Here is a 13,120-nt window from a genome sequence, read left to right on the forward strand (position 1 = left end):
AGGAAACAAGCTTTGTCCAAGAAACCACTTTCCCCATTTTAACTTGCCCCTAAACTCCCAAAACTTGGGGTGTTTTTTTTAACTGCATACGAAAGAAGAGATGTTAGTTGTTTTTACACAGCATCCCTCTCTTGGAATACAGAAGAGTTATCTAAACAGTAATTTGAATCTTTCTTTAATGATGAAGAGTGAGGAAGCAGAGACCATTCCTCCATACTGGAATTCTGTTTTTAAATTAGTTTTTAGCAAGTTAAAATCATAAGCTCTCTTCCTTCCTCAAAAGATGAGAGTAAAATTTTCCTTTTTCCTTTAACCCTTTCTCTTTATTCAGTATACCTATGTTGAGTCACTACCGTGTTTAAAACACTGGGCTAAGTCTAGTAGTATAAAGATGAATGACCTCATTGTGTAGCAGAGGCAACAAGTCATATAATCAAGGAATGAAAAAAATGCTTTGAGAATGCTGAGGAACAAGCAATTAATTTTGTCTGAGGGGCTAGTGAAAGCATCACAGAGCAAGTAACATGTCTTAAGACAAAAACATTATTTGGGCCATGCTTTTTTTCTCCTTTGAAATGTAATTTAGAAAACAAATCATGGGATACATACAACAGTAAGGCAGGGAAAGGTGGGGGCAGTTATCTTTTCTTTTAATGCCTTTTCACACCACCAAAATGTCTTCAACTACTGCACAGTGGTAGAAATATATTTTTACCTGCAGGCTTTCTTCTTGTAGACTTTTCAAGACCAGTGCTAATGTATCAGTGAAATTAATGGAGCATTTGGTACTATTAACCTCACCCCATTTTCTATTCCCTCATGCACGTGTGCCTCTGGATGCAAACAAGTTAAAATGCCAGCTGACCTAGTTGGGTGGGTGGGAAAAGGAAGTGGTGCTTAGGGTCTATTGCACACTGGAAGGGGAGAGGCCCTTTTCCTGAATCTTGCTCAATGTAAGGCAATAGAATCTTCAAGGTCGTGTTACAGTTCCTGACTTCAAGTCCACATCAGTGGTCAGAGAAAGTCTTACCTGGAATATGTTCTGTAAAAGAGAACTGTGTTTCCTCTAACTGCCCATCAGACAAGGGACTTGAACTCAAATAAGAAATCTTATTTTCTTTTTCATAATCCTACTCAAAAAGGAGGAAATATTTGGAACAGTTGCTCTGGGAAAAGGGAAAATACCCCAAACCTGAAGGTAGAATGACTAATTTTAGCTTTGAGTACAAAACACAATCTGTGAGTCACTCCTTCCTGCTACTGTACTTGTAAAGTTATTCATTAGTTACACTGATGCAGTGAGAAACCTAGTCCTCACCCCATTAGGCTGTAACTCTAGAATGACCGTCTGTTTCTGGTCTTTATGGAGTCCCTGATCTCCCACATTTCATGGCCCCATCTGAGTTCCCATAGTACATGATGTATTATTTTATGTTTAGTCGTCTTTCGTATCTCCCACACTCCCCGTTGTTCACCAAACACCAGCCAGTGGCTTCCTTTCTACACCTCACATAAGAACACACCATGTTCATTCTGTCCTTAGACTCGCTATCAATTTCTTAAATGACTTTCTCTTCCATCCTTCCCCAAACTCAGATATCACCTCCTCAGAGAACATTCCATGACTGCCCCAATGCTCCTCCACCACCCCCCGCTGTTTCCATTATTTTAGAAAAGCGTTGTAAAGGAAAGCGAGCCAAGTGATTCACACAAGGCCTTCCAGGTAGGCAGTACGAGGTTGAAGACACTGTGATGCAGAGTCTAGCCCTCAGCTTTCTTGAGTCAATCAGGAAACAAATCTTTCAATAGATGTGTTTATCATAGAGTGTGGGACTGGGATTCAAAAGCCCTGATACTAACCCCAGTTATGCCATTAATTATTAGCTGTATGACCTAAGGTAAGCCACCTCCCTTTTATGAGTCATGGTTTTCTCACTTTAAAATTAAGGGGTAGGACTGGAAGGTATCTGAGCTCCCTCCCAGGTCTGGTTGTTGAGAAATGAAGGCCATTCATTTATAGGTGAGCCATACTAGAGCCTGGGTGGATCCCCTGAGACACTTGCTCCTACCAGGAGATTCAATCTGGAGATGAAATTAAAGCTCAAAGGGTAGCTTGATGAGTGTAACATTGAGAACACAGGGAGTTAAATATTGTCAAGGAGTATTTCTATTAAGCCTTGAGAAGTAGTAACATGATGGATTCTGCTCAAAATTCTTCTGTGCTCAGAAAGAGGATTTATATTGAAAGACCTGGATACAAAACCTATATCCAGGGCACTCCATCCTCCAGTAATGGAAAACACTGGTCCAGATATGTTGCTTCCTTGGCTGTTCTTTTTCTTTGATCTTTTCTCTTACTTCATTCAGTATTTAGATCCTAATGATTAGATTTCAACTGTCTTTAATTTAATCACACCCATCTTTCTATAAAAGATATTGATACAAATATCAGAACTATATTTAAACAAAACAAAAATAATCTTACAGGTGGCATATTTTTATAGGAATATTAGGAAAGAATGTTTGAAATTGGGACTATTCTGAAATCATGCACTGGTAAAGTTCCTTTCAGAGTACAAGATAGATGCATCAATGGATTTTAATGTAACAAGATATAGTATATAATGGTTTCAGACTCCAACAAACCTCGAAGAAACTACCATTTGTTGAGTTTCAGTGTCTTATCAAAGAAAGATATACATACTCACCTAAAAGGCTATTAAAATACTCCTCCCTTTTCCAATGACATATTTGTGTGAAGCTGTTGAACACAGAGCAGATATGAGCATCCATCTGTGTTCTATTAAGGTAGATATTAGAGATTTGCAAAAATGTAAAACAGTGCTGCTCTTCTCATTAAATTTTGTTTTGTTTTATAAAATCTAATTATTTTTCACAAAAAGTTATTTGTATTAACATGTACTAAATGTATAATCTATAATTAAATGAATTGATCTTTTTAAAATTATATAACAGTCTTAATTTCTAATGTGTTGATATAAGCCACATAAAGAATTTTTAAGAGGTAAATAGGTCTTGACCCCAAAAAGTTTGAGAACCACTGCCTTGAGTAAGGAGCACCCTGTGCAAAGCTCCACTTCTGTGCAGAGTTTATGGTCGGCATTGTGGTGTCTCACCTTCAAACAGGAAAGGATAAATGAAGATTCTCAGGTATCTGAGGAGAACCTCTAACAAGAACAACAGAAGCCCAAATGATCAGAGGAAAGGTAGTTGAGCAAAAAGCAGGAAAGAGAAGTCCAAAATCATCATCATCAACTCACCATCTCCTTGGAAATAAGAGAAGATTTTCGCACCCATAAAATAAGAATAGAAACATAAGAAGCACCCAAAGAGCATGTAAACACACACACACACACACACACACACACACACTTTGAAATTAAAATTCAGATAGTAGAAATGAAAAAATTCAGTAGAAGGGATAGAAAATAAAGATGAAGTCTCTCAGAAAAAAGAACGATAAACAAGAAGATGGAAAATAGGAGAGGAAGAATGAGAGAGATTAAAGTATCTAATCTAATGGAGGGGAGGGAGCATTAAAGCCATAATTCAAGAGCAGAGTTTCCCTAGCTTTTTGGTCCCAGGATCTGTACATGCTTAAAAATTACTAAGTGCCCAAAAAGCCTTTTTGTTTATGATTTATGATGTTTCATTTACCATGACAGAAATTAAAACTGAGAAACTATTAAGATATCAATGGGGACTTCCCTGGTGGCTAAGTGGTTGAGAATCCACCTGCCAATGCAGGGGACACGGGTCCAAGCCCTGGTCCGGGAAGATCCCACATGCCACGGAGCAACTAAGCCCGTGCACCACAACTACTGAGCCTGTGCTCTAGAGCCCATGAGCCACAACTACTGAGCCCATGTGCCACAACTACTGAAACCCGCGCACCTAGAGCCTGTGCTCTGCAACAGGAGAAGCCACCATGGTGAGAAGCCCGCACACCGCAACGAAGAGTAGCCCCTGCTCGCAACAACTAGAGAAAGCCCGTGGGCAGCAGCGAAGACCCAACACAGCCAAAAATAAATAAATAAATTTATTTAAAAAGAGAAAGATATCAATGTATTCAATAATAATAATAAATCCACAAATTTCTAGAAAAATTTACTACTCTTCCCACTAACATTTTTGTGTGTGTTGGAATTGTTTTACATTTTTACAAATCTCTTTACTGTTTGACCTACTAGAAGACAGCTGGATTCTCATATCTGCTTCTACTTTCCATCTGTGATATCACAGGTCACGTGGCCTCTGGAAAGGCCAGTGTACTCTCACAAGAGAATGAAAGTAAAAAATCTAACAGTGTCAAAGTATTTTTATAAAAATATTGACCTTACGGACTTCCTGAAGGGATCTCAAGAACCCAGGGGTCATTTTAAGAACTGATACTCAAGAACATTTCCCAGATATTCAAATTGGCTCTGTGCATGAAAAAACCTACCTCAACACCAACCATCACAGCATTTCAGAACCATATTAACAAACAGAAAACTCCAAAAACCTCCAGAATTGAAAAACAGGTCACATGGAACCTGGATCACGGATCAGAATGATATTGGACTTCTCAGTGGCAGCATTAGAATCCATAAGGCAGCACATAGCTCCCTGACAACTGAGGGAAAATAACTTCCAACCAAGAATTCTATATCCATTGATATTATCAGCCAAGTGTGAAGGCAGAACATTTTGAAACAGGAAGAGTCTCAGAAAATGTACTGCCTGTCACCCCTACTGGAGTAGTAGAATCTCCCAAAGGAGACAAAATGGCTTAAATGGTATTTAAGAAACAAGGCATCCAATATGAGAGCTAGGGAAGGGCACCATCAGGATGGTGTTGAAGAGAGGACCCAGCAGGCCTGGAGAGCACCTGTCCAGGTGGGAGTGGAAGGACAGACAGCTCTAGGAGGGAGGTCACCAAGAAAGAACACAGCCCATAGATGATCTGATGTTTGAACTCGGTGAGACAAGGGTTATACTTCTGGTGCAAAGTTGGAAGGTAAATTAGTGGAGTGTATTTTGAAAACAAAGCAAAAAAAAAAAAAAAAAAAAGCATTTTAGCCTTTCTCACCTTCTGAGATGGCCCACACGCTGTGGAGTGTGTTTCTCTCTAAATAAATCCACTTCTTACCTAAAAAAAAAAAAAAAAAAAAAAGCATTTTAACTCCAGGGAAAACATGGTTGTACAAGAAAGGAAATGTAGTTATGGTACACTCCAAGGCTGAGTTGAGAATAATATATACATAGTCTTTAAAGTGTAAACTCTGGGGACTTCCCTGGTTGCACAGTGGTTAAGACTCCATGCTCCCAATGCAGGTGGCCCAGGTTCGATCCCTGGTCAGGGAACTAGATCCCCCATGCATGCCGCAACCAGGAGTTCACATTCCACAACCAGGGAGCCCACTGGCCTCAACTAAGGAGCACGCCTGCTGCAACCAAGACCCAGTGCAACCAAATAAATTAAATAAATATTAGAAAAAAAAAGTGTAAACTCTGACTTTTAATCTAATTAAATTTCATAACAGCTTGTTGAGAAGATGGGAGGAAAGGAAGCTGGGGAAATTATGGAGTAAATATCTAAAACTGAAAAAGAATGAAAATGTATTACCAGCATGTTTGGAAACGGGTACATACAGCAGAAACAGCTAGGAGTTGAAAGTGTTTCTGGGGAGTGGCAGTCGAGAATGGAAAACAAAAAGCAAGAAAGTGTAGAACTATTTTTATTATAATTCCTGTAGAACTGTTTAACCTTTTATTAAATATGTAATACACAGCTAATTAAAATAAACACTTAACATATCAAAGTACATATCAATCCAAGTTATATGGAGTGCAATTTGGAAATGTGTTAACATTTAAACTGAGAATGCCCGATGACCCAGCAATCCCATTTATAGAATTGTATCCAGCCATGGGAGATCAGTTAAGTTAACGATGCTACGTCCACATGATGAAATATTATTCAGTTAGTTACTTAAACTAATGAATCATTAAAAATAATACAGATTTTCACCTGAAGAAAGAGATTTCCTCCCCTGGCATATCTTTCCTTTAGAGCAGTATCTCCATGTATAGTTTTATATTTGTCAGTGTGATTTTTCACTGAAGGTCTGACTCTTCCAGTGGATTCCAAGCTCCAAGAGACCAGGAACCATATCACTGGTGTGTTTGTTCTTAGTGCTTTGCACAGTATCTGGTACCTGGAAAGCTATTGGATGAATGAGTGAGTATGTGTGAGCATGCGTACAGATGTTGACAAACTTCTAGAGGACTGAAACCATTAGGTAGGGCTTATCTCTGGGTGGGAGAGTTACAGGTCAGACCTGTGTTTACACCCCTGCTCCACCACGACCTTGGGCAAGTCCCTTATCTAAGTCTTGGGTATAATGACAAGAGGTCCTCAGTTATCCAATTAAATATGATTCCTTGTAAATGCCATATAAATGTTTAAACTTCTAAGTTATTGAAGATGTTCTCAACTCTCAGACCACAACCTAATACATTCTGGCTTTTATTTTTTTATTAGTGAACTTCTGCAAGACTTGGAAAACTGTGAAAATGATCCTGTGGCCATAGCAGAATGCTTTGTGTCCAAGGTAAGCAGGGTTCATCTCTCTGAGCCAACCAAGACAGAGACAGAACACACATTGTTTTCATTTTAAGGTTAAAATGACCATTGTGTTCCATATTGGCTGAGGTTCACCACTAATCTCTCTCACTCTGAGGGGGTTTTTTCTCCCCACTAGCTAGGGAAGAAAAAAAAAACAACACAGTAAGTTAGGAAATGCTAATAACTTAGTAGTTGTCCTAGAACTTGTATAATAGCTAAATGATGTTACATATCTTTCCTAGGAAAAACTTTAAGCTTGGGAAGAGGAGAGTCCAGATTAGAGAAATGTTTGAAAAATAAATACATATACGATACCGCTAGACCAGTTACAAAAATCTGTTCGAATATAAATAGTATTTATATATATATATATGGCACTAGCCTAGTCATTAGGGGGATAAAGAGAGCAGAATTAATCTCCTGCATCTTAAAAATGCACCCTAATTTTCCTACATTTTTCTTAAGTTGCACGGATGGTTTAGAAAAACACAAGGAAACGATTTGAATTTTAAAGCTTAAACGACAGTTTATATTCTGTACCCAGATAAGAGAGAGAATTCTGAAACTTACAAGGGAATCCTTTACGATAGCGGTCCCCGACCTTTTTGGCACCAGGAACCCGTTTCATGGAAGACAGTTTTTCCTCGGGGTTTGGAGGGGGGATGTTTCAGGCGGTAATGCGAGTGTTGGGGAGCCATGGGGAACGGCAGATGAAGCTTCACTCGCTCTCCCGCCACTCGCCTCCTGCTGTGTGGCCGGGTTCCTAACAGGCCACGGACTGGTACTGCCCCGCAACCCAGGGATTGGGGACCCCTGCTTGACAACATTACTTTCTCGACATACTAACTACTGCATATAGAATCTTACGTTTCTCTAAAAACTTCAACAGCTTTTGTTTAGAAAACCTCTAGCAGAAATTGTTTTTACAGTAGAACTTCATGGGATTTTTGCAGTTGTGGTTTCAAATGTACAAAGGTTGAAGCAAAGTTCATGACAGTGCTTTGGGGTCAGCCCAGAGTTAGCACCTCATTTAGAATCCTGGAGTCCAGTGTGAACTTGGAGATGTCCTCCCAGCCTGGCTGGGCTCTGAGGTTGTTCCACGGGGTCATTTCTGATGATCCAATGGTTTTGAATCCAAACATAACATTCTAGGTTCTACTCAAGTGTGGTTCCTTAAAGGCAGTTGATGGGCTTGTATATAAAACACTCCTGACTTTGTGGGTGTGAGTGTTTGTGCCCACACACTTACACAGTTCTTTTCACAAGTGGCCTGTGTTATAGTGAATTCTCCTGCAGGGTAGGAATTTGGAAAAGAGAAGGAAAACGAAAGAGGAAGAAATGGGTAAAAAGATATGCTGAGTATATCAAAGAAGCTGTGTTACAATCACCACAGCACATAAACAACATAGAAGCTTTTGGAAACATTGGGGCTTTTACTGGTAACTGTAATCACACGTTGATTAAAGCTGGTCCAGCGTACACTTAGCTCTGGCCTAATTATTCACATAAAAGTTTGTTGATGTGCCAGGTTGCCAGCTCCCAAATCTGATTTCTCGTTGTGATATTGCCAAGTTTAATTAGAAGACTGATTATAGCGCTCCATGCTCTGGTGTGTGAGCCGGGAATCGCGAGGGAGTGTGGGGTCTGGCACAGCCTGCTTCTTACTCAGCACCCTGAAATTTGGAAGATGTTACATTTCTGACACACAGCCAGCTGCTCACCTCTGGGGAGGAATAGAAAATTGCTTTAATTGAGAGGCCGTTAATGAAAGAGGTGAAGCTGGCGGCTGCCATCTGCTTTTATCTGAGTCACTGGGGCTTCCATAGAGAGTCATCTTTGACCTTGCTTTTGTGGTATGGAGAGGCAACAGCAAGAGGGGAGCATAGTACTTCTTACCTGCTGCTGCCCATAAAAGAACAACAGGAGCTCTTGTTGTTGAAACCGTTCTCGCAAGGGATGGGAAAGGTCCTGACCAGGCAGACGGAGCTCTCTCCCAGCTCAGCGTTTCTCCGCTCTTAAGACTCTGGAAACACCTGGAACAGGTTTCCTTGGTTTCCTGCCTTCACCTCCACTCTCATTTCCATCCCTTATCTTGACTGTCAGCCAGGCTGACCCTGGGCGGAATTTAGGAGGGAGACGAAGTTTGTCTTCAGAGACCCAACCTCCCCTTAACCTCCTCCTCTCCCCTGATGCACAGCCCCCTCCCCACTGGAGCCTTTCTCTCTTCAGTGCCAGGCACCACCACCACTTACTGAAACTATCCTCAAGAAGGCACTGGTATCAGATATTGGTGTAATTGAAGTGCATTCAAGTCCGTGTCACCTTACCCCTATGCTATTTACATAGTAAGCCTTTCTCATAATGTCCTGTGAATAGTACTCAGGAATCAATGAATGTGTGTGTGTGTGTGTCTGTGTGTGTGTGTGTGTGTGTGAGAGAGAGAGAGAGAGAGAGAGAGAGAGAGAGAAAAGGAGAGAGGTGGGGTGGGGAGAAATTGACCTTATGGCAGAAGAAACCCTAAAATCATACAGATTTCTATACTCTGGTTATTCATTCAATAAACATTCAGATCCCCTGTGTGTTCGATTGGCCAGCCGTGACTATCGTGTTTTGGTTTTTTCATAATTAAATGTCTCATTTTGACATCATCTCTAATTGCAACTTGAAAGAGTTGAATAACCAGAAGAAAATATCTATTTTTGTGTAATTTTTTGTGTGTCATTGCCTTCTTTCTCCCTAAATACTTCAGAAAAGGACTTGTGTGCATATATCCTAAGACATAGGTGTTTAGGGAATGAACTAACTAGGAGTTATTGACTTTTGCTTAAAGCCATTATTTAAATTGTCCACAGAGCTTATAAATCTAAGATCCAATATGCATTTGCTTCTATATTAAGAATATGTCACTGATTTAAATGAAAACTGTCTAAGGTAGGAATAGAGCCATAATGTCACAAAATGCACAGAAATTCAGTTGTGCAGAAGCCTTGAGGCTTTAATAGGGTAGGTGTGTGTAGGTCACATAGATGATGTAATTTAAATATGTTTTCATTGAGGCCGTCGTGTTTAAGTTTGGTATTCCATATGATCCTAAAAGTCCTTAAATTTGAGGAAATCAGCCTGATAATTGTTCAATCCCAGGCTGAGTGCAGCAGGAGGCAGGAAAGAAGCAAGAAACTAAAAGTGTGTGAGCAAACCCAGGGAAAGGCTCTAGCTTGACGTTAATTTCCTAGAAGACCTTGGGCAAATCACTTTGCCCTTCTTATCGCTGGAGCCGGGCAGGACACTCCAGTGCCTTCAAGAGCTAAACAGGTGAACACAGTGCATGAATGGGCCCAGGTGGAAGCCAGAGCCATCAAGGTACTCATGTCTCAGGGACAGAAATGTTACCTGAAACTGTAGGCCCAGGGCCAGTGGATCTAATACTTTTTCAAGAGAAGCCAGAAATCAAGATATTTTTATCTTCTAACTTTTTGAATTTGGCAATTAATTTAGATTTTTTTTTCAAATACTATGCTTAAAATTTTGGCAGCCTACTAGGTTGGCAAGGCCATGGGGAAACAGACACTCCTGTAATTGTGGGAAAACAAAATAGACCCTGTGGAGGAGAATTTGACTATATCTAGCCAAATTACATCTGAATTCACCCTTTATTCTAGCAATCCTACTTCCAGAAATCTATTCCAAAGATATAGTGACAGAAACTCAACAAAGGTGATGCTATGCTTTGTAGTACTAACTGTTACAATTTATCAATCTATACAGTATATAGAAATAAATATTTTATATAAGTATAGGTACATATGCATATATAAATATATGTATAGAAATATATAATGTATGGAAAGAACCCAAATGTCCACAAAGCAAAAAGCTGGTTGAATAAACTATGGTATATCCACATAATAGAAGAGTACAAAGCAGTAAAAGCTAGTAAAGAATATCTCTGGATACAACTAGAAAGGGGATGGGGTGGGGAGTGTAGCACTGCTGTTGTCAGAGTGTGGTCTCTGGGCCAGCAGCATCAGCATCATACAGGAGCTTGTTAGAAAGCAAATTCTCGGGCCCCCCCCAAACCTACTAAAGCAGAAACTCTGGGGGTGTAACCCAGTAATCTGTGGGGTCTAATTCTAATACTCAAGTTTGAGAATCACTGGCATAGCTTGTTTTTATTTATTCAGAAACAAGGGAGGTTATACTTATACGTAAATGTGTATGTTTAAAAAAATTTTTTTTTTTTTTTTTTTGCGGTATGCGGGCCTCTCACTATTGTGGCCTCTCCCACTGTGGAGCACAGGCTCCGGACACGCAGGCTCAGCGGCCATGGCTCACGGGCCCAGCCGCTCCCAGGCATGTAGGACCTTCCCGGACGGGGGCACGAACCCGCGTCCCCTGCATCGGCAGGTGGACTCTCAACCACTGCGCCACCAGGGAAGCCCTATAAAATTTTTTTAAAGGATAAACTGTAAGATTAAAAGTTGGTTCCTGATGGGGAAGGGAGGGAATAGTCTAGAATGGGAAAGATTAGAAGCCAGACTTCTTTAAATGTACATTTCCTTGGAGAGTTGACTTTGAAAGCATATATCTATTTTACATAGTTATAAACCAGAGTTAAAGTTTAACAATCTTCAAAGCACAGGGAGATCAGCTGGGTACTTTGTGACCACCTAGAGGGGTGGGATAGGGAGGGTGGGAGGGAGGGAGGGTGTCACAAGAGGGAAGAGATATGGAGAGATATGTATATGTATAGCTGAGTCACTTTGTTATAAAGCAGAAACTAACACACCATTGTAAAGCAATTATACTCCAATAAAGATGTTAAAAAAATTAAATTAAAAATAAAATAAATTAAAAAACATTTTTTTAATTGAAAGCAAAATGAAACAATGAGTCAAATTGCATATCCAGTTTGTGGCATGACCACACAGAGGAAATTCCAATCAATTGAAAAATATGCTTTGGACAAAATACAACAAATACATCCTTAACTGTTTTCAGTAATGATATCATATATAATGGTGTTGGTATTGTTATTCTGGAATTATTGTGTATATTGTGGGATAAAGCAAATGAATTTTTACATTTGTGCCACTGAGAACTGGAATTGGCAAGAGAAAGAAAATACAGAGTAAGAATGAGGCTAATTAAAAACACTGTGGTCCTGAATCTGAATTACAAGAATTAGTATGAACTAAGCATGTATTTTAGCTTTAAAAAAACACCATATTCCTAGCTTTGTCCACTGAAAAGGCCTAGGAATAATAATTAACCTAGTAGCAAGAGCATCCCTAAAACTCAGATTGTGGTTTCCACATACTACTTCCTACCTAAAGGAATCAGGGCTCTGCGAGGAGTGAGTGTAGGGAAGTAAATATACAAGATGGTCTGGAACATCTTGTCACATCAGGAAACAAGGAAGCAACTGGAGGCTGTAGGTCACGCATACTCAAGAAGAGGCTCCTACTGGGCAAAGATGGGATCATTTGAGCATCAGTAAAGATAACTAACTGAAAACAACTGAAAATCATGAAATATGTTTATATTCATGAAATCACAGTGATATATATATATATATATACACACCCAAGCCCTTTGCAGGATGTTAGAGAACTGATGCATTACTTTGAAAATCAAGGAGAAGAATCAAGCATTTATCCTGCCTTTCCCATACAAACCACAAACTGCAGGGTAACCAGTCTAAGGCAGTTCCTTTTTTGGAAAGATTTTGGCTAATAAATGAAGACAGAATAGTAGAATAGAAATATCACCATGTTGTAACTCCTCATGAATTAACAGATCTAGGCAATAATTACCAATGGTTATTTTTTTATATAAATTTATTTTATTTATTTATTTTTGGCTGCGTTGGGTCTTCGTTGCTGCATGCAGGCTTTCTCTAGTTGCGGCGAGCGGAAGCTACTCTTCATTGTGGCACATGGGCTTCTCATTGTGGTGGCTTCTCATTGCAGAGTATGGGCTCTAGGTGCGCGGGCTCAGTAGTTGTGGCTCGCGGGCTCTAAAGCGCAGGCTCAGTAGTTGTGGCGCCCGGGCTTAGTTGCTCTGCAGCCTGTGGGATCCTCCCGGACCAGGGCTCGAACCCGTGTCCCCTGCATTGGCAGGCGGATTCTTAACCGCTGCACCATCAGGGAAGCCCACCAATGGTTATTAACATCACAGAAAGAGAGAACCAGACATCATGTGTCTCCCGATTTAAGTATAGTCTAACCTATGATGTACTCGGGCCAAATTATGAAACCTAAATCTGATCAAACCTCTCCTAAACCACAAAGAGCATGGAGGACAGGGGAACACAGTAAAGGAAGCCATAGGGATGTGATCAGCAAACTGAGACTGTGGGAGACTCTGCAGGACAAACCATCTGGTTTTTCTTCAACTTAATTGCAAGGGGAAAATAAGAGGGGGAATTTATAGATTAGAAGGGACTTAAGAGATATCAACAATATCAAGTTGCTGTGTGCGGGTGTTATT

General features: G+C 40.1%; 1 protein-coding gene across 3 annotated transcripts in view; it reads left to right on the plus strand.

The window, feature by feature from the left end:
- The window catches only part of PLEKHG1 (pleckstrin homology and RhoGEF domain containing G1), a 232,287-nt gene that overhangs the window by 179,342 nt on the left and 39,825 nt on the right, over window positions 1-13,120 (plus strand). For all 3 annotated transcript variants that reach the window (XM_081251048.1, XM_081251047.1, XM_081251049.1), the window contains one exon: window positions 6,548-6,617. In XM_081251048.1, the coding sequence (XP_081107174.1) occupies window positions 6,548-6,617 (70 nt within the window). The remainder of the gene's footprint in view (window positions 1-6,547; window positions 6,618-13,120) is intronic.

The sequence above is a fragment of the Mesoplodon bidens genome (genome assembly GCF_964165515.1).
Source record: "Mesoplodon bidens genome assembly, chromosome: 12".
NCBI lineage: Eukaryota > Metazoa > Chordata > Mammalia > Artiodactyla > Ziphiidae > Mesoplodon > Mesoplodon bidens.